General features: G+C 25.9%; 1 protein-coding gene and 1 long non-coding RNA gene across 3 annotated transcripts in view; one reads left to right on the top strand and one right to left on the bottom strand.

The window, feature by feature from the left end:
* Nucleotides 1–2,954, top strand: part of LOC149056024 (uncharacterized) — a 47,411-nt gene extending 44,457 nt beyond the window's left edge. The window contains exon 4 of the long non-coding RNA XR_016191304.1: nt 2,866–2,954. This is a non-coding gene — a long non-coding RNA (uncharacterized LOC149056024). The remainder of the gene's footprint in view (nt 1–2,865) is intronic.
* A 398-nt stretch (nt 2,955–3,352) lies between these two features.
* The window catches only part of Ac76E (adenylate cyclase type 2 Ac76E), a 67,724-nt gene continuing 49,563 nt past the window's right edge, over nt 3,353–21,513 (bottom strand). For both annotated transcript variants that reach the window (XM_089226707.1, XM_089226708.1), the window contains exons 6-20: nt 20,453–20,564; nt 16,540–16,667; nt 15,409–15,567; nt 11,670–11,811; nt 9,716–9,901; nt 9,579–9,637; nt 9,331–9,498; nt 8,841–9,030; nt 8,626–8,757; nt 7,733–7,896; nt 7,438–7,669; nt 7,231–7,377; nt 6,959–7,066; nt 3,964–4,209; nt 3,353–3,861 (exon numbers count right to left, since the gene is read on the bottom strand). In XM_089226707.1, the coding sequence (XP_089082833.1) occupies nt 3,727–3,861; nt 3,964–4,209; nt 6,959–7,066; nt 7,231–7,377; nt 7,438–7,669; nt 7,733–7,896; nt 8,626–8,757; nt 8,841–9,030; nt 9,331–9,498; nt 9,579–9,637; nt 9,716–9,901; nt 11,670–11,811; nt 15,409–15,567; nt 16,540–16,667; nt 20,453–20,564 (2,308 nt within the window). In that variant the 3' untranslated portion in view covers nt 3,353–3,726. The remainder of the gene's footprint in view (nt 3,862–3,963; nt 4,210–6,958; nt 7,067–7,230; nt 7,378–7,437; nt 7,670–7,732; nt 7,897–8,625; nt 8,758–8,840; nt 9,031–9,330; nt 9,499–9,578; nt 9,638–9,715; nt 9,902–11,669; nt 11,812–15,408; nt 15,568–16,539; nt 16,668–20,452; nt 20,565–21,513) is intronic.

The raw sequence follows: 21,513 nt of genomic DNA, 5'->3' as shown, positions 1-21,513 counted from the left end.
TCTTCATTGTGTATTCACAGACCATAATTATATTCTAACTTTCTTTGTTGATCCTTAAAAAACATTTGCCTGCGGGCGCCAATACCCCCTTTCCAATTTTATTTTCAAAATTAGCTCTAGTTTATTTTTGTGGACACAATATTTAGACTTAATAAGGCACTCTCCACTAAAAAACATAATTTTATCATGATTTAATTATTCTTCATTTTTTATTTCATTTATTTTTTTTGAAAACGCATCGTGCAGTCTTCATTATGTATTCCAAGACCATGATTTTTTTCAAATTTCTTTTTTGATCCTTAAAAGTCATTTGCCTGCTGGCGCCAATACCCCCTTTCCATTTTTATTTTCAATATATAGCTCTAGTTTATTTTTGTGGACACAATTTTTAGACTTAATAAGGCACTTTCCACTAAAAAACATAATTTTATCATGATTCAATTATCCTTCGTTTGTTTTTCTTGAGAATACATAGTGCAGTCTTCATTATGCATTCTAAGACTATAATTTTTTCCGAATTTCTTTTTTGATCCTTAAAAAACATGTGCCGGCGGGCGCCAATACCCCTTTTCCATTTTTATTTTTAAAATTAGGTCTAGTTTTTTTTTGTGGACACAATTTTTAGACTTAATAAGGCACTCTCCACTAAAAAACATAATTTTATCATGATTTAATTATTCTTCATTTTTTATTTCATTTATTTTTTTTGAAAACGCATAGTGCAGTCTTCATTATGTATTCCAAGACCATAATTTTTTTCAAATTTCTTTTTTGATCCTTAAAAGTCATTTGCCTGCGGGCGCCATTACCCCCTATCCATTTTTATTTTCAAAATATAGCTCAAGTTTATTTTTGTGGACACAATTTTTAGACCTAATAAGGCACTCTCCACTAAAAAACATAATTTTATCATGATTTAATTATCCTTCATTTTTTATTTCATTTATTTTTTTTGAAAATGAATGAAAATGTACAATGCATTCTTCATTGTGTTTTCAATGATTATAATTTTTTCCGAATTTCTTTTTTGATCCTTAAAAAACATGTGCCTGCGGGCGCCAATACCCCCTTTCCAATTTTATTTTCAAAAAATAGCTTTATATTATTTTTGTGGACACAATTTTTAAAATTAATAAGTCACTTGCCACTAAAAAACATAATTTTATCATGATTTAATTATCCTTCGTTTGTTTTTCTTGAGAATACATATTGCAGTCTTCATTGTGTATTCCAAGACCATAATTTTTTCCTAATTTCTTTTTTGATCCTTAAAAAACATGTGCCTGCGAGAACTAATACCCATTTTCCATTTTTATTTTCCAAATTAGCTCTAGTTTATTTTTGTGGACACAATTTTTAGACTTAATAAGGCACTCTCCACAAAAAACATAATTTTATCATGATTTAATTATCCTTCATTTTTATTTCATTTGTTTTTCTTGAGAATAATTAGTGCATTCTTCATTATGTATTCCAAGACCATAATTTTTTTCAAATTTCTTTTTTGATCCTTAAAAAACATTTGCCTGTGGGCGCCAATACCCCCTTTCCAATTTTATTTTCAAAATATAGTTCTAGTTTATTTTTGTGGACACAATTTTTAAAATTAATATGTCACTTGTCACTAAAAAACATAATTTTATCATGATTTAATTATACTTCGTTTATTTTTCTTGAAAATGTACAATGCAGGTTCATTGTGTTTTCATAGACTATAATTTATACAAAATTTCTTTTTTGATCCTTAAAAAACATTTGCCGGCGGGCGCCAATTCCCCCTTTCCAATTTTATTTTCAAAAAATTGCTCTATATTATTTTTGTGGACACAATTTTTAAAATTAATAAGTCACTTGCCACTAAAAAACATAATTTTATCATGATTTAATTATCCTTCGTTTGTTTGTCTTGAGAACACATAGTGCAGTCTTCATTAGTTATTCCAAGACCATAATTTTTTTCATATTTCTTTCTTGATCCTTAAAAAACATTTGATGTTGGCGCCAATAACCCTTTTCCATTTTTATTTTCAAAATTAGCTCTAGTTTATTTTTGTGGACACAATTTTTAGACTTAATAAGGCACTCTCCACAAAAAACATAATTTTATCATGATTTAATTATCCTTCATTTTTATTTCATTTATTTTTTTTGAAAATGCATAGTGCAGTCTTCATTATGTATTCTAAGATTATAAATTTTTCCGAATTTCTTTTTTGATCCTTAAAAAACATGTGCCTGCTGGCGCCAATACCCCCTTTCCATTTTTATTTTCAATATATAGCTCTAGTTTATTTTTGTGGACACAATTTTTAGACTTAATAAGGCACTCTCCACTAAAAAACATAATTTTATCATAATTTAATTATCCTTCATTTTTTATTTCATTTATTTTTTTTTGAAAACGCATAGTGCAGTCTTCATTATGTATTCCAAGACCATAATTTTTTTCAAATTTCTTTTTTGATCATTAAAAGTCATTTGCCTGCTGGCGCCAATACCCCCTTTCCAATTTTATTTTCAAAAAATAGCTCTATATTATTTTTGTGGACACAATTTTTAATCTTAATAAGTCACTTGCAACAAAAAAAACTTAATTTTATAATTGTTTAATTATCCTTCTTTTGTTTTTCTTGAGAATACATAGTGCAGACTTTATTGTCTATTACAAGACTATAGTTTATTCGAAATTTGTTTGTTGATCATTTATAAACATTTGACTGCGGGCGCCAATACCCCTTTTCCATTTTTATTTTCAAAATATAGCTCTAGTTTATTTTTGTGGACACAAAGTTTCAGACTTTTTAACCATGTTCAACTAAAAAACATAATTTTATCATGATTTAATTATCCTTCATTTATTTTTAGGTTACGCCAGTTAAGGTAGAGATTAGTACGGTAAAATGTATTGTTTATACAATTTTAATTTATAAAAATAATAAATATTATAAAACCACCTATACAAAAAAATAATTATGATTTTCAAATCATCATTTAATATTTTAGAATAATTTGAACACTATCAATTATGGAATTCCGATAATAGATCGTTAATAATTATAATTAAACTCTATTACTCTAGATACAAATGTGTCAATTTATGTTCCCTATATTATTAAGATAATCTTTAATTCCATATCAATATCTAGAAGATTTGTACCAATATTGCAAGATTATTATTATTATTTTTTAAATGTTTATGAGTGATTATATTATGATAGTTTAACACTTACAAGTTGTAAGTTTATATTACATGATACATATACAATGTACTATATATTTTATGAATATTATGTTTAAAAATTATAAATGAACATGACTTCAACAGTTAAACATAATAATCCGAATTCACAACTAAAATAACAATTAACTTGTTTGGTTAATGAGTGAATTTGGTTAATTTAAATACAATTTTTAATGGTTAGGTATAAATTATATTCTAAAATACCAACATAATATGATACATAGGTAGGTACACATTTTTCTATAATTTAATAATATAATAATGTAATATAATAGATACTGTTATAGTTTACATTATATTATTAATAACAATAGGTAGGCACCATATTATATTTTAATCATTAATATAATGAACGTATCATCATTATCTAATTGACTCAAATTCTTGGCCTGCTATGAACTAGGAAAATGTAGGACAAGAATTTATTATACAATTTTATTAGATATTTAAATTGTTCACGTACATAAAAATCACAAAGCAGATCATTATTTCGCTTTATGGTCGTATTGTGTTCTTACAAAATATGTTGTCAATGTGCCTTTTCCTTTTACGTATGTCGGACCCCGACATTCACAATCATAACCAGCTGCCATTAGGATTTTTGCCGTATCTTCAGTGACCTAAATAAGAAAACCACGTAATAAGTTGTTAGATTTGTGTCTTTTAAAATTTATATGCAGAAATGGCATTGACGAATAACTATACTGTAATAATTTGCATACCTGAATTTTGCCCATAATCCCGCAACTGTCCATCCGAGAAGCAACGTTCACGGTATTGCCCCAGATGTCATACTGTGGTTTTTGTGCACCCACCACACCAGCGATGACTGGACCATGGTTTAATCCTATCCTCAGTTTAAACCGCTGAAAAGACTCTCGATTTATTTGTTCTAAAATGGCCATCAATGCGATGCCAAATTCAACCAGAATCACCACGTTGTGCTCCTGCTGTCTATCCACTGCAGTCTATTAATGTAGTTTTAAAAATATGATGTAGTAAGTATTATACTATATACTAATATAAATGTTAAGAATGCCTGTAGTCTACCATCTATACTATCAAATATTGTCATTATTAGAGCTAGGATTTTGGTGACTTTTACATTTTTTTTTCTTTAAGTGCTATACAATTCTAAGATTCTAACCAAAAACTAAATTTTTTTCGTGATATAACAATTTAGAAGGAATATGTAATTTTTATTTTGTGTTTTTTTGTATTTTTTGTGATAAATGCAATTTATTGCATTTTTACGTAATATTACGTTCATTTTGTGTATTTTAAGCTTTTTTAATATGTGTTGTAAAGGTCATCCTAATTAGTACCTATAGGCAATACCTACTCCAGTCCATTGATATTGAAAAATTAATATAAGAGTAAGTAACATAATATTAAATATCGATCGAACCCAAAACTAAATAACAGAATCTTATTATCAGAATTTATTAATAAATTAAAACAAATTGAGACTACATTATCCCTTGCTCCTAACGTAATCGGAGAAACAATATCAAACAAACTGAAAAATGTTTAAAAATAATGGGTTCAAAGTTTAAAAAAATATATCTGCTATTCTGGACGGTGAAAATACAACAAGTAGAGATGGTATTTCGGAAGACCTAACTTTAAATGATATGGTTTATTTCAAATATGCCCCTATTACTTCTGTGGACGTTGAACAAAGTTTTTCTTCATATAAAACATTTTATCTGACCGCCATCGCAGCTTCCTGTTTGATAATCTTAAGAATCATCTAATTGTGCAATGCAATAATATGTGTACACGTAAAAACAAATATGATATATTTCTCATTATTAAATTATTTTACGATTTTCAGAATAATTATATCAGGAAGCAGTTAAATTCACAAGTCAAATGTATACCTATTTTATTCATAAATCATAATTATTAATTAATATCTTAAAAATAAATTTTTTTCACTCATATAAGTACACTTTTTGGTCATTTTCGCATTTTTTTAAATGCATTTTTGTGTATTTTTTAGGTCATTAAAATCCTAGCTCTAGTAATTATATAAGTATAGTGTGTAAACTCAAATAACAATAATGATTTACGAGAATCTATTATCAATATTACGAAAAAAAAAGAAAATTGTATAGGGATAAGTATTAGATTTACTGTATACTACATAGTATATACATGTTATTGATATAATATGTACCAATGTACCTTTAGGTATGTGTATCGTATATTACAGCTTAAATCCGAAACGTGGCTAAGGATATATGCACATTATCTTAGCTTTTAAAAATCTTTTAAAAACTCTTAAAAATATAATATTTTTAAGTTTTTCAAACTGCAATAACTTTTGATAAATTGGTCTTATTGTAAAAATAAAAATGCTGTCACACAGTTAAAATTTTCCTTTTTTCCATGGTGTAAATTTGGTTTCTTAGTTATAACTGTAGACTTTCTCGGTTCTTTCCCGAGCAAAACAGTTTTTGGTATGTTACGTACTTGTAAGACAGACACAACACATGCGGGTATCACGTCTTCTTAAGGCCTTTGTCAATGCGTATCGCAAGTGAGCACTAGGGAGATCATGCGATCTATGTATCTATCTATTTATATATATCACTATATACATGATACTACCCCTCTTCTCCAATAGGAAACATGTGTAGTCATCACTCCCATTATAGAGTATTATATATCGTTTGTTGTTTATTGACCAATATTAAATCCATTATTAAATTATGCCTATATTATGATTTTGAGAGTATACAAGTATAAAGTTAGTTGAAATTGAATTATGTCCACAGTCTAGAGTTAATCGTGAATTTATGCAACGTACTTTGATTTAATATGTTCAAAAGCCAACTTTATATCTTTACATTTATCTCAAAAAATAAAATTAAAATAATATAAAAAATATTAATCCAAATTTATAATATAAGTATACAATATACATATATAAGAAATAAAAACACAAAATCAATCGAAAATATAAGCACATATTATCCTGACAATGTGCACATTGATCAATTTTAGACTTTAGCTGTAATAATATACGTGTTAATATACAGCAACAAACAACATTAAGTATTTCAAAAACTATTGACTTGTTAAGAAAATTTTTATTCAAATTTAGATCCATGCTGTTCTAGAACTATATAATTTTTAATATTTTCCATCCTTATATTTATTAGGCAAACAACTACTATCAACTTTTGATTTTTAAATGACAACCTATACTCGAAATTTCATAAGCTAATAAGACTATTTGTTTTATGAATTTTAACGTTAAAATGCATAAATATAGAAAAATATTCACAAATATCCGTATTAGCTTATGCGATTTTAAGTATAGGTTGTCATTTTAAAATCAAAAGTTGATACTGGTTTACCTAATAAATATAAGGGTGAAAAATATTAAAAATTATATTGTTGTAGAACAGTATAGATTTAAAATTTTGAAAAAGAAAAAAATTTGAAAGAAGTCAATAGTTTTTAAAATGATGAGTGTTGTTTGATAAAAGAGTCACCCTATATATAAGTACATTTTTGAAATATAGAATATATATTGATATATTATGAATTATATTTTTTGAAGTTCACGATTTATAAAATCTGATCTCTTGGATATATTTATACTTGAGTTTACATACTATTTAAGTTTCATTTGTATTCTACTATTTTATATTTAGGTTATAGCGATTAACCTCAATAAATATTTTTAAAAATAAGAGTACAAACTTTGGATGTGTTATCTTCTTTTCCAGGCCTAAGGCCAGAAGCCAACATGTAAGTACTGCCAATAGTTTTAATTTTCTCAATTGAACTAAATTTAGGTTTTAAAAGTAGCTAAAATCATACAAGTATTATTATTTTTCCTTATTTGATTCATCTTACTGCAATGTATACTATAAGTTTTCAAGAAGTAGTGATTTAAATAAATCCGCTATCCAGAACTTAAAAAAATGTAGAACATTGCAAGATAGTTTGAATATTTTAAATTTTGTTATTACTTTATCAAAATCACAGATGATTTCATTTAACAATCGTAAACATTCCAGTCCTTGTTTATTGACATCGTTTTCATCATAAAATTCTTTATAGTTAGGAATTGACGCAAACATTACTGCTATGCAACCGTAACGTTCATGATATAAGTCCTAAAATTCAAATTGAATAATTATATAACAAATAAATTGATTAGATTTTTTTTCACCAACTTGTAAAGCTTGTTCTTGAAGAAAGTGTTCTGCAACATGAGCCGGTAAAATATTTTCCAATAAAATTTTGTTGATACCTCTCATGGTTTCCACTTCTTCTTGTTCAACCTTTAATTTAGCTCTCCATAAGAAATCTGTTCGTGCAGATAATTCATTTTTTCTGTCTAACATGTGAAATATAATGACTAAAATTATAACTGGAGTCCACATTTTTAATTGCCATGGTATTTCACTTGAAAAATAAAAATGGTCTTATCTTATGTTATATTTTTATAATAAACGTATTTATGCTTACTTATCACTAAAGTTTTTAAAATGATATTGAAATAAAGGTAATGTTTGGTATATAGACAAATGAATTGATCCACAGATAACCATAATGAAAAGTTTCAGGGTTATACCAATTCGAAGAAATGCTGATATCAACGACAATGTGAGGATAGTACTACATAAAAACGCCTATAAGTAATAAAAGGCAAAATATAGTAAATTCTAGTATTTTTGATTATTAATTTACAAGGATGTATTGGTAAATAATAATTTTAGTATAGGTAGGTACTCCATATTTTTGGAAAATATATCTGACAAAAATGTTTGTACCTTCGATAGAAAATTAGTCAAAAAACATTATTATAAATCTATTCTTATCCACTGTAAATATACTCAAAAGGCAATTTATTTAATTATTTATATTTATGATTACTCTGTATAGTGGTGTGGTGGTAGATATGAAAAATAGATAGGTACCTATCATCACAGTTTTTTGATACGTATCCCTTGCTCTTCACATCATCTATATCGTAGTTCTCCGTTTCTATCTTATTGACTGTCAATCATACAATTAATACAGTAAATATATATATAACATGGACAAAAATTAACCAATTAAAAGTGGAGAACTATAACATCAACAGGAGGTGAAGCGATTGTGCATATTGAAAAAAAATCTTACAACTGTGATAATACCTACTCATATATTTCACCATAGGGTTGATCACGCGTATAGGATTCAAAAAGAAATAAGAAAACTCAAAACATACAAAAACAAATAATAATAAAATATTGTACTCATTACCCACTATTTACCGTGCACCCATTCTATACTTATATTATTATAGTTAAAAGTTATTTCACTTATACTCTTTTATACATACCAATACATCCCTATAAAATTATTGGATTGCTTACAGAAACCCCTGAGAAAGAATACCAATGTATTTGGTTTTCTGTCGAGTCCAATATTTTTGTGGTGTTTAAGTAAAACTCAATTGTATTATTTAATCTAAAACTTTCGTTAAAATTTATGTCCATGAAATCTTGCTAGAACATAAATAAATGTAATATTGTTAAAATATAAAATAATCAGACTAAGTATAAATGATAATATATTTTAAAACACTTACCAAGGTAATAATAGCACATGTTCCTACCAACGTTGAACTTAATAGAAATATAGTCATCCGAAGCCATCTAGACGAACCAACGGAAACATTTTCTTGAGCGCCGCAATCGTATTCTGAAACCCAACTGGCGTATGCGAAAACAAATAACGCAACGAACGAAGCGCATTGAGCTCCCAACATTGTCAACGATCTATAATATATGAACAATAATTTCAATTTAAATGTTTTTTTTTTTTTTAAATCAACGTTTGATTATTTTCACTTTAAAATAAAAATAAATTGTTTGGTTAGATATTTATTTTAAATAATAAATACTACATGTAATACATTTATTTGTATTTCTGTGTTGATTATAATATATAGTTTGTGATGTTACGTGACATAACATTAGACTTTTATTTACGAAAAATATATAAATAATAATTAATTTTTTCACTACCTATGTAAGTTTTGTATGCATAAAAAATATCAATTTTTATTTCAAACTCACTTAGGAATCAACAGCAATTGTATAGCGACCATGCACATGAACAATAACAAAGCTGTGACACTGTAGTACTTGTAAAAAGGGTCCATTTGGTTTCTGTATTGTGATTCTTGTACGTTGTTCTTGAACCATAAGCACACCGGATTAAAATCTTCCGAGCTATACCATTTTCTAAGATATAATTGGTCATTAAAATATTTTTAATTATTATAAAGATGTATTGGTACCGTTCGTGTGTTCAACACACTTACTTGCAATCTAAACAAGTGTTTTTCGATGGAAGTAAATTTGATTCAATCATTGCTAAACTCTACAAAAATATTACCATTAAAGTATAATTTACAACGCTAGAAAAATGTTTATTCATATTATAAGAGTCTATACTTACTGCAAGACCGATGTTTTTCGCCATAGTACTTTCAGTTATGTTTGCGAAGGGTTTGTCCGCGCCCCAACATTCAATATATTTAGTCATTTTACTGGGCGATCTATTTCTACTAATGCCTTCTTCATAGAGAAATCCATCATTTTCGGACAGTTTATTTCCATTATTTTTTAAACCATTCTCTGATTGCTATTTTAGCAGTAAAATAACTAATTAGATTAATAATTTATATTTATATAATACTACGTTTGTTAAAAAAAAAGATTTAATTAAATATTTTTATCCGACGTGACACGTGAGACCAATCTAAAAAAGTGTTGGTATCTATATTTAAATATAGTTTTTTTAGCTAACTCGCATATCAAGCACTATTATTTTAAACAAATTTCAACGTTAAACTTCTTTAATAGTCTTATTATTAACATTTATCGAGTTTTGTTTTTATAGTTTTATTGATTAAAATTGATGTATACGAATTTATAAGTACTATTTACACTAACTAATGATGTTTTAGATAATATTAACTAAAGTACAACTAGTACAAGTCAAGTCATATAACTTAAGTTTATCATTAAATACATTTATTAATTATGTTTTGTATTAAAACAAATTAATTATAACTTACATTTATAAATTGAATGTTAAATCAGAGAAAAACGAAAAATGAATAGAAAAAAATTTAAATTTAAGATATAATATACAATCAAGAAGAAATAAATAAAGTGACATTGTGTGAAAAATGAATTCCTTTGTCAAAAAACTAAAACATTATCTATATACGTCTTATATGAGTTATGACTCAAACTCGTAAAAAATATAAAATGCTATATAAATTACTAAAATAAATATACTTCATTTCTAAAAACATGTTGAAAACTATAGGTAGAAAAATAAAAAAGTTAATTTAAAATTTTTTAATGTTATGAAGGTATCATTTCGTGTTTCATTTATAGGTAAAACAATTTCCATACCTAACATAAATATTCAACAATAAGATTCTGTATGAACCAAAAGCGTTAAGTTTAAATGAAGACAGTCAGTGATGATTGAAGATAGAATAATACGATAAAATTTTGATTAAATCAACAATGAATATAATGTAGATGATTTTTTAAATAAAACATGATGATTCATGTATTTTAAAATATTACTTTCGTTAGAAATATATTTTTTATAAAGTAAATATTATATTGTAAATATATTTCAGAATTTTGGCAACCTCTATAGGCTTTATAGCAAATGCTATTAATATTTATTATTATTAGATTCGATTTCTTCTTTATGAAAATTGAAGTAAGATTATTTATATTGGCTTTAACCCGCAAAATATTGGTGAAAAGACAAATGGCCGTAGAAATAAAGAACCAAACCAGGTTTCTCGCCTTTGTAGAAGGTTTGTATAAAAAACATCCGGTGGTAGCAGAATTTGGTTTAATGGAAAATAGACGTCGATGAAAAAGTTTTACATTATGTGATCAGGTACAGACTGACCTTTTATTTATGATAATTTTTCCTTCAGCTGGTAGTAAAAATCAATGAAATCTTTTTTTGGTTATATTTCTAACCAGGGTATTGTATATTTTTCTTTGAATACGATACCATCAGTTTTACCACGTTGGTATTCACTAACAGTTCGATCAATTATTTTATTATTCACTTGACATTACCAAAGATGTACCTATTTGATTATGAACAAGGGAATGTCAGAACGGTTCGTTTGGAAAATGTTTTTATTTGTTAACACTATAATGGCTGTGAATTATGATTGTTATTACTCAACATATTATGGTGACAGAGAGACGGTGTCCTATTACAATAAAATATAATTCATTGTAGAATGTAGATATACTGCCGATTTATTGTGTTTTTTTATATTAGCCATTAGGTATAGATCTGATTTATTTATACGTAATAATAATATAATTTACATTAATCGTGATCTGAAAAGGTTACTTACGTTTTTTTCTGAAGGATGTACTATAAGGAATGTTTCTACCTTGTGATCTGCCAAGTAACCTTCTCTGGTACCACCATTGCCTGGTTCAACGGAAAATCTACCATTTAATTGTTCCATAGTAGCTCTAGTGACATGCACACGACTAAAACATAATGTAACCACTTATACATATATTACAGTTACATATTACATTTTCTAGTTAATATACTGTGTAATGTATATAAATCATAATATTATACCCTCATTTAGCGTAAAATATATTTTTCACTCATTATTTCAAACTATTTACTAATTATTAATTGTTTTTCGTAGTTCCATCTTTATAAAATAGCGTTTTTGGCTACAACTATATTTTTTCATATAACTTTAAGTTTTTACTTTTTCATAAGACAATGAACATTTTTTATTTCTTGTTAGTAAGCTGAATATTGTTTGAAGTATTTCGACATTTATATATACAATTTTTGTCAATAAATAGCTGATTAACGGACAAACACTTTATGCGTGTTTCATTCATAAGGTCATTCATACAATTTTTAAATACATACTACTCATAAAATTCTTGTCTAAAATTTAATTTTTATACATTGAAGTACCTAATATAAAAAATATTCTGATTGGAAATAACGAATTAAAAATGGATTTTGTTTATGCTGTCATTAAAAAAAATTGAGTTAATAAAATTACAGTGGTAAAATATAGCTAAAATTATAGTTAAACAAAATATATTGTTTTGTTACAAATTAAAAATTATTTTTAAAAATTTTATAATTTTTGAAAATTTTACTGGCTATAAACTATACTAATATAGCAACTGGAAATTCAGGGTTAAGGTTGAACATTAAAATATGTTTATCAAAAAATAATTAACATAATTATTTAAAAGTAATTTGGAAAAGAACTATTTTTACAATTCTAAGAATTATACCAATAATTAGTACATATGACAGGGTCTATTTTGCAAATAGACAAACAACAAGGGCGTTTTCAAAATTCTTCGAACTCCGAACTAATATAACTAAATAAAGCCATAAAGGAGTCCGCAGTACAGCAACTCTACTTTAATCGTTGAGTACTGAGCACCTTCACGAGTGACACACATGACTTGTACAATACATTTTTTTTTAACTTGTGTTATTTTCAAAATAGATAAACATAATTAATGTTTCAGGATTGCAATTAGCACTGTTAAAATTGTCTTAAAGTAATAATTACAAAAAAAAAAATACCATTTGGAATTCTGGCAGAATAAATGTAACAAAATAATGAGTGTTTCTGATAAAATTATCACGCAGCATATTATTATACTTTAAACTATATCATTAGTTTAATTACCATGTCACTTGATCAATATTATTATGTAGGATAGTTGTGTAGACATTATGTTTTAGGTACCTACTCAGATTTTAAATAGATATTAAGTAAATTAATTACTTAAATAAATTTTGTCGAAGTGTAATATTATAAGTATTGTTTTAATGAAATGCATGAAAATGACATGTTGACAATAATGAAAATTATACGAGATTGCTAATTATTTAATCCTCACGAGTCACAATTTAAAATATATTTTATTGATGTATGATGTATTTATATTGTTTATGCTGTCAAGTATTGTAAAGCAATTGATAGTTTCAATGACGTGTGTATTTATGTTAATTTTAATTGTTCATATTATCATATTTATACTACGAAGCATTAATTCTCATTTTTCAAACAAATTATTAAAATCAAGTATTTTAAGGTTATGAATAAGTATCTGTAATTTGATTGTCAACAAATTAAACGCTTATTCTGGAATAGGTAAAATTTGATAATCTGATTAAAATGTCAAATGCATCCTTGTTGATCCTCCAATCATATTTATAATTTAAACCTGTCATATTTGATGATACGCATAATCAAGGGTACTTTTATTGACAAAAAGCGTTTATACAACACGATAAGTGGATATTCGGGTTACTTTAGTTACAACATATTTTCCCTCCACTTTCGCCTAAAAAGTAAGTACTGAGTGTTGTCAGTTTTGCGATGTAAAAATATGTAGTTAAAAGAGAAAATGGTCTAGAAAAAACGATGACTTATTAATGTCTGGTGGAAATACCTACTTTGCCAACTATCTAGATTTGGAATGATTTTCAAAATATAAATATTTTTGAGCCATATTTTGAACCAAAAACTAGTTCAGAGAAAAAGATATATATATGAACATACGACTATCCAATTCCTTGATTCACGCGATACACAGTATAAATAAGTTATTTTAAATGTTGATATTGTATTAAAAATAACAGTAAACATTGTAGCCTGTAACAGTGACGTATAAGACTGAAATTAATTACGGGTATTATATTATGTTTTAATGATAGACGAAAAGTTAATAAAATTGAGGTGAAAGCAGCTAATATGCGCATACAAAACAACGTTTTTTAATCAAATTTATGTACTCATATTAAAAAGTACTCTAAAATAACTTTGAATAGTCCAATATTTTATTGTAAAGTATAGACTTAATAAAATACATCTAACGTATATAACATGACAAATAGAGATAAAAATGAAATATTACAGTAAACTAATTTGTAACAATTCGACAGCGCCCATGTCAATATTATAACTTATTTACTAGTGTCAAATTTTTATATTGGTCATCGTATTATTTTGCTGTTTATAAAAAAATATTAATTTACATTGACGATCTACTTCATACCTGTATACTGTATAGTGTATATAAATAATCATAATCTTCAATTATTTAATGAAATTAATTAGTAAAATGGGTAATAGGGAAATAAATTATTGCACGAATATCTACTTTCACACACGTTAATATTTTGTTTAGAAAACGTAAGACGTAAATAACTATAATGATAATTATTTTTCATTAAAATTCGTTGATATGGTAAATACTATATAATATTATATAATATTATCAAAATAACAACTATTATAGTGATTAGTACCTTCAACCTTGGTGGTAACAGGATGAGGTCGAAAGTAGAAAATTACTAGTACTCTCTCGAATAATTGAGAAAAACTTTATAATCAAAATATTACAGAAAACGGTATTATTTATTCATTGTTTATATTCTTCCGTAAGGATATTTTATATTTTATAATTGCAACCACTTGTAGTTAAAATCCTATGCTTTTAAAATGTAACTATCGTTAATTATATTATCTTCTATTTTTAGTAGATATTGGTAACCATTGATTAAAAATATTCTAGTATTTATAACCGATATCCAATGGTGTAACTAGATCACTAAATCAATTTTGTAACATGGCCATTGTAATGTACGTACTGTTTAATACTCCTTATTTGAGAAAAGAACCAATTATTTATTATATGATTGTCATGCGGATAACTAGCCGATAACATTTACGAACATGGAGTTTTAACAACACTATAGTTTATGTTATTATTTATTTTTATTTTAATTAAAATACTATGATGTATATCTATACCGTACTTCTAACACATAGGTACTTGCTTATAAAAGTCATAAAATGAAAATAATACTGAATAAAAATAAACAATTTACATCCAATGTTTATTTATCTTCTTACTCTACGTTTGAGACTCTAAAAGCATAAAGTTGGTAAATTGTGACGATTCTCTCTTCACGCGACAATAAACAGACGACAATTTTTTTCAAAGGAAATCCTATCTAATAAGAACTAGGATAAATATTTATTTTATGTATAAATCTACTCAATAATGATCTTATAATATTACCCGGGTACGCCGCCCGACTCCATGTGGTTGGCTAATGTCACATCATCACTCCACACATCGAATTGCCATTTCCTCAAACCCAGCACGCCACACAACACATTTCCGGTGTGAATACCGATCCGCATGTCTACGTTGAATCCAGCAGCTTCTCTGACAAATCTTTAGGAAAATAAACAATTATCGAATCAAGAATATCAAAATTAAATTTAAAAACTCTAAACATAATAATTATACAAACTATGTATGGGTATATAGATATATATTTAAAAAAATATGATATACCTATGATATACACTTGAGAATAATATGCATTCTATAAGATATACCTATAAATGAAATTTAATCTAAATTTAAATTCAAAGATTCTGTATCAGGTACCTATTGATATACTTTTCATAATCACTGCAGATACTATAAAATATATGTTGTTCAGTAATTTCATCAAACATAATATTTAATTAGAAGTTCAATCAATTTCAGTTTATTTGATTCATTAGAAAAAAAAAATGTTATTCAGAAATTAAAAGTAAATTTATTTACGAACAATAAGAATGTCTGTGATTAATTAGATTGCATGGATGAATGGCTATTTGTTTATTATTTAAAAATTTAAAACAAATTAATTTAACTAAAGATTAAAATAAAATCAGGATGTTATTTTTCTTTGTAGGTATTTAATTCCGTGACATCGTGACATAATCAACTGGATAATAATATATCCACAAATTCAATTTTTATTCAGAATTATTTAGTTCAACGTATGTCTTAACTTAAAATTATTAATTAAATTAATTTATCAGAAAGAGATAACGTTTATCAGTAAACGGCAGTGTTTTGATTTCATACCTAACATATTTTATATTTAACGATTTTGAACAGATTTTGTGATAATATTAAGTTGTTTGACTATCTGATTCAATATAATAACTTTGAGTTATGTACATTAATGTATCTGTAGTACTTTGTAGTATATCTATACTATGTATAATATATGTCACTTATGTATCCCTCCATCTATTGTGCTTTTTGACTTATTGTAAATATATTTTATACAGATTGTACAAATTAAAATAAATATGACAACAAATAAAGGGTTATAAATAAATAAGTCACTCAATCTATTTTTCTCACCTTATCGCTTCTATCATCTGCAATCCCATTTTGACACAGTTGTAGGCATGATTTGGTCTAGATACGGGAAGTCCAGAAACACAGTAGTAACAGTCACCTAAGATTTTTATCCGCATGCACTGGTTATCCTGGTAACATAATGCCGGTAGATAATATTTTAGTGCACAGTGTGTCGTAAAACATTAAACACATTAAACATTGAACGTAAACATTGAACAAACAAATAGATTTAAAATATTCCGTTTATCATGTTCATTGGTGTACTTGAGTCAGGAAAATGAATTTAGTAAATTTAAAATGTTTTTAAATTTAAGTTTAATTATTTTAACTTATAAGTACTAAGCAGAGTCGTGTGAGAAACCTTGTGTATGTTCAATCGAGTAATTTTTCTTAATTTTTCATATGGATAATATGTAATATTGATTGTGTTCTGATACAGACGACGAGCAACAGCTTTATTTAGATTATAATATTTCGTAATTCCATATTTCCATGCTTTAGAGATTAAAATGTAAAAAGTCTACAGACAATGAATAAGTTTATGGTACGTATAATTGATCAATAATCAAATTTGAATTTTCAATGAAATCTACATTATGTAATATTAACCTCTAATAATATTCCAACTTTCAAGTATATTACAACAAAATTAATTAAAACATAAATTATTTTGACTTTATAATAGATTCTGCGATATAAATCAATAATGTTAACATAATTTATATCATATTGGCTGTATATGAAATAATGAGAATAATGAGATTACTGTATGATTTAAATTTATGGTAAGAAATTAAAACTTACAAAAAACAAACAATGTGACCTGAATTATAAATTTTTAATTATGAACTATTTTATTTTGTTTTCATGCAATTAACGCTTACTAATTAATGCATTTTCTTAAGTTAAACGTTTTATAACTTAATTATGTTAATTACGTGATAGTACAACTGTACAACAATTAGGTAATAAATATTTATAATTCGTGAAATATATTTAAATTTTAAAAATAAGAATAACATAACTCAATTTCACAATTCGATTATTATTTTACTTCATTTTAAAAATATTTGTTTGTATCAAATATAAAGTTTTTATAGTGGTATTTTATTTTGTTTTATTGTTATCGATTTTATGATCATTAGCATGATAGGTAATTTAAAAATGATAAATACAAGATCCTAAATAAAAATTCTTACTCATTTAAAATAATATGAGTATCTATTGAGTATATTAGGCATTGGTGAATGGACTGGCTATTTCGGGTCCAGAATGCAAAATTAATTAGGTGCCAGTTAAATATTTTTTAACTTATTAAATTTATGAAAAATTTCTACATAAAAATGAGACTTAAGTTAAAGAAAGGGCCCTGATCATAAATACGAATGGGCTGAGTCCGGGGTACCTACTACTTGGTTATATTATATAACTTATATAATACCCTGAGCGAATTCACCCTTGATATTAGGTAATAGCTATTCTAAATCAATTGGTCGTTGGTCGTGTAAAAATCTTATTGCTAGACAAATAAATGAACATCTATTTGAGAAATGATGATGACGGTCAGTCTTTTCTACTCATGCGCATATCTTATTGTTTCTATATAAATTAACAATTACCTACCTAGTATTATACAAAACGTGAAACAGAAAGAAATGATAGAATATCATGTGCAGTGCATTAAACGCAGTAAACCTGAAATGGCGTATTATTGAGTATAGGTAACTTTAAAAATAATATCACATTATTTTACCTCTGGTGTGTGAGCCTGTAATGTTGTCTCCATATAGTGGATTGCGTGTGTACATAATAATATGTATTTTGATAACGATAATTAAGCAATCCACATAGAATATTGCTCGTGGAACCACCCGTGAAAGTTAATATGATATACTTCTGAGGCAAGGGAAACTCATTTGGGGGTCCTCGGGGCACAGATTAATGATGCGAGGCTGTACTATTCCGACTCAGTACAGTACATAGTTTACAGATGTTATAACATACATATTCCGCGATGTACCTCATCACGATTTCCATCGTCGATAACTTTTTTTTATAATTAAATTTTTTTTTTTTTATCATCATTATATTCGTAAATAACAACGCGTATAATATTGGACCATACATAATTCATAACGCATTTTTGATTTACTGAGATGGATGATTTTTGTACAGCTCTAATTTAGGTATGTAAATATTTTAAAATTTGAATTAACCAAGTAATTGTTTCCATTGAACATATAAAAATTTGAATAAATAGTTATTAGTAATTTGAATATGGTCTTCAAGCTGTGCAAACATTTGCAGGTTAATATAATATACGAAATTGAGGTACCTACGTATAATATATGAATTATTCACCATATTATTATACATATATTAGTTATGTATATTGTATTTACATTGTATTTATGTATAGTCACACGGAGGTTAGGTATATGTTCGAAGAAAAATATGGTACACAGCACACAGAATTGACCAATTTTCAGTTAGGATTGGAGCCATAAACGTACTACCTAATACCAGTAATACCTATATTGGCTATATTATTAAATAATTGGCAGTTACGACAATTTTATTCGGCTATTTGTTTCGTATTGTAGCAACTGTATATAGCTTATGAATAAGCATTATAATAATTAAAAAATTTTAAGCACGGTACAGTTAACGAAAAATTGTTATTTTTCTCATTCCATTTATCTACCATTATACACATGTGATATATAGTAAAATAATATTATATTTTACTCAAAATTTCAGATGGCACTTACAAACGACGTTTTCAATCGATTTTTCGTTGATATTGTAGATAAAACAATACTACATAATATAATGTAATATAATATAATATTAAAAGCGATTTGACAAAGTATTTATTGGTTTAAAAAAAAATCGTGTATTTTAAATAAATCTGAAACGTCGAGTTATGTATACTGCCAGTCCTGTGTGATTAATAGACAAAACATTACTTGAATCATTGTGTTATTGTGGTCATTTACTCATCGCTGGTTGTCAATCACCCATATAATGTGATTTAAATTTTTCATAATCATAATGATTGCGTTGCTTCCCTTGCGCATAACCACTAAAAACCTCAACCCTAACGTGACCAGCTAATTATTATTATTTGACCAAGTCAATAGTACAATATTAACGCAATATAATATTGTCATAGTGTATAGTTAATAAAAGTAATAATAAAAAATGTTAGGCATCCATAGTTTTTATACATATAAACATCTCCAGCGATAGTCACGAATTCACGATACATTGTATGATATAATATAATATACAAGTTGATCCAACGCTTTTCGTTATCTGTGAACAATGTTTGGTGATCTGTTTGAAACCAAACCGTCAATACCCATGAAATGCATAAAAATAAGTTAGATGAATTAATTTTAAATCATGAGTTTAGAATTCAATTATTTTTAAAAGTATGAATTGCATCTCGGTAGATAAATTATACCTTGAAGACTTAAATGGAAAATAAACAAATTCATGAATACGCAATCATTATTATGTATGTAGCAGACTGTCAGTGAACTATAAAGAAGATATTATCGTCAATCTATTACTTAATACTTAGAGAAATTTGTTTACCGACATTTAATAACTTATTCCTAAATTATTTAATACACCATCGGTATATCGTGTAATTTAAATTCTTATTAATATATACAATGCATAATGTGTTTAATAATCAAAACTACTATGCATAAGATAAATTTACTTGTATATTCAAAAATAAAATGTATAATGTATCTATTGCATAGAACATTTTAAAGCAAATTAAACAATAAGAAATAAAAAGTAAATCATTCACTTTTTCATTTTTAGTCTATAATTTCAACAGCAAACAGAAAAAATAATATTAATTATGCAAGAAAAGTTTTCAGAAAATTTTACTTACTTGAGCTATTTGATCAAAGCGTCCAAATAGTTCATTTAAAGTTTTCACAAGATCAGACGCTGATAGTTGTTCAGATAATGGAGTGAAATTTACTATATCAGCATACAAAATGCTTTAAACATAAAAATAATTAAATTAATTTAAATAAATAAAATAATAAAGAAGTTAAAATAGGTTAAAATGTGTTATGTTATATATTACATAGACATTATTACAGACAATATAAATGTAATTTAAAAATATTTAAGTGATTGGTGATGTAAGTGTTTTATGAAACATTTTTTTTCTTTCTAATGATTTAAAAAAATCAATAACTAAGTAATACTACAACAAAATTCAATGTCATTACTTCAGTATTTATATTTTACTAGACAAATATTCATTAAAGCTAGTAAAAAACACGTTAAAAATCAAATTACATGCTTTTGGTAATAACATACAGGTAGATATACATATATACCAATATTTTAAAATAAGATAACAAATGGGATAGCTAAAAATTAAAAATTCCCAATCACATAAAATGCATTTAACTGATACAATGTAATATGTAATGTATTGTGTGGTAATTTGAAATATATAGTTTTATTTTTTTTTATCATGAAATCCTAAAACCCCTAATTATTTTAAATTAATGTATTATTTTATCAACACATGGTTAACTTAATATCTTAAAAACTAAAATAGATTAATTATAAAATATTTAATTACACAAATCTAAAAACCATCTTTGTGATTAAAAAAAAAAAAAAAAAATCGGTGATAATATTCAATTTAATTATCATAAAAATGTTAAAAATTGTGTGAGCTTCTAATTAAATTAGTAAGTAGAGTTTATAATTATAATTATACTGAGGTATAAAATTATTTAATATGCACAAATTCAATAAAGTTACATTTATACTTATATTTTATATGCTCAATAATCTTTAGTTAACAATACTTTATAATTATTAATTATAGTTTATAATAAATTATTTGTTGTAGATATGCGAGCAATTATTGATCATAATAAAATGCTATTTTATAATTTTAGTAATTGGATTTTAGAATGGAAAAAT

The sequence above is a fragment of the Diuraphis noxia genome, unplaced genomic scaffold (genome assembly GCF_037042655.1).
Source record: "Diuraphis noxia isolate RWA-SAM2 unplaced genomic scaffold, SU_Dnox_SAM2 contig0004, whole genome shotgun sequence".
NCBI classification, from domain to species: Eukaryota; Metazoa; Arthropoda; class Insecta; order Hemiptera; family Aphididae; genus Diuraphis; species Diuraphis noxia.
This window is presented reverse-complemented; position numbering and strand designations above follow the sequence as displayed.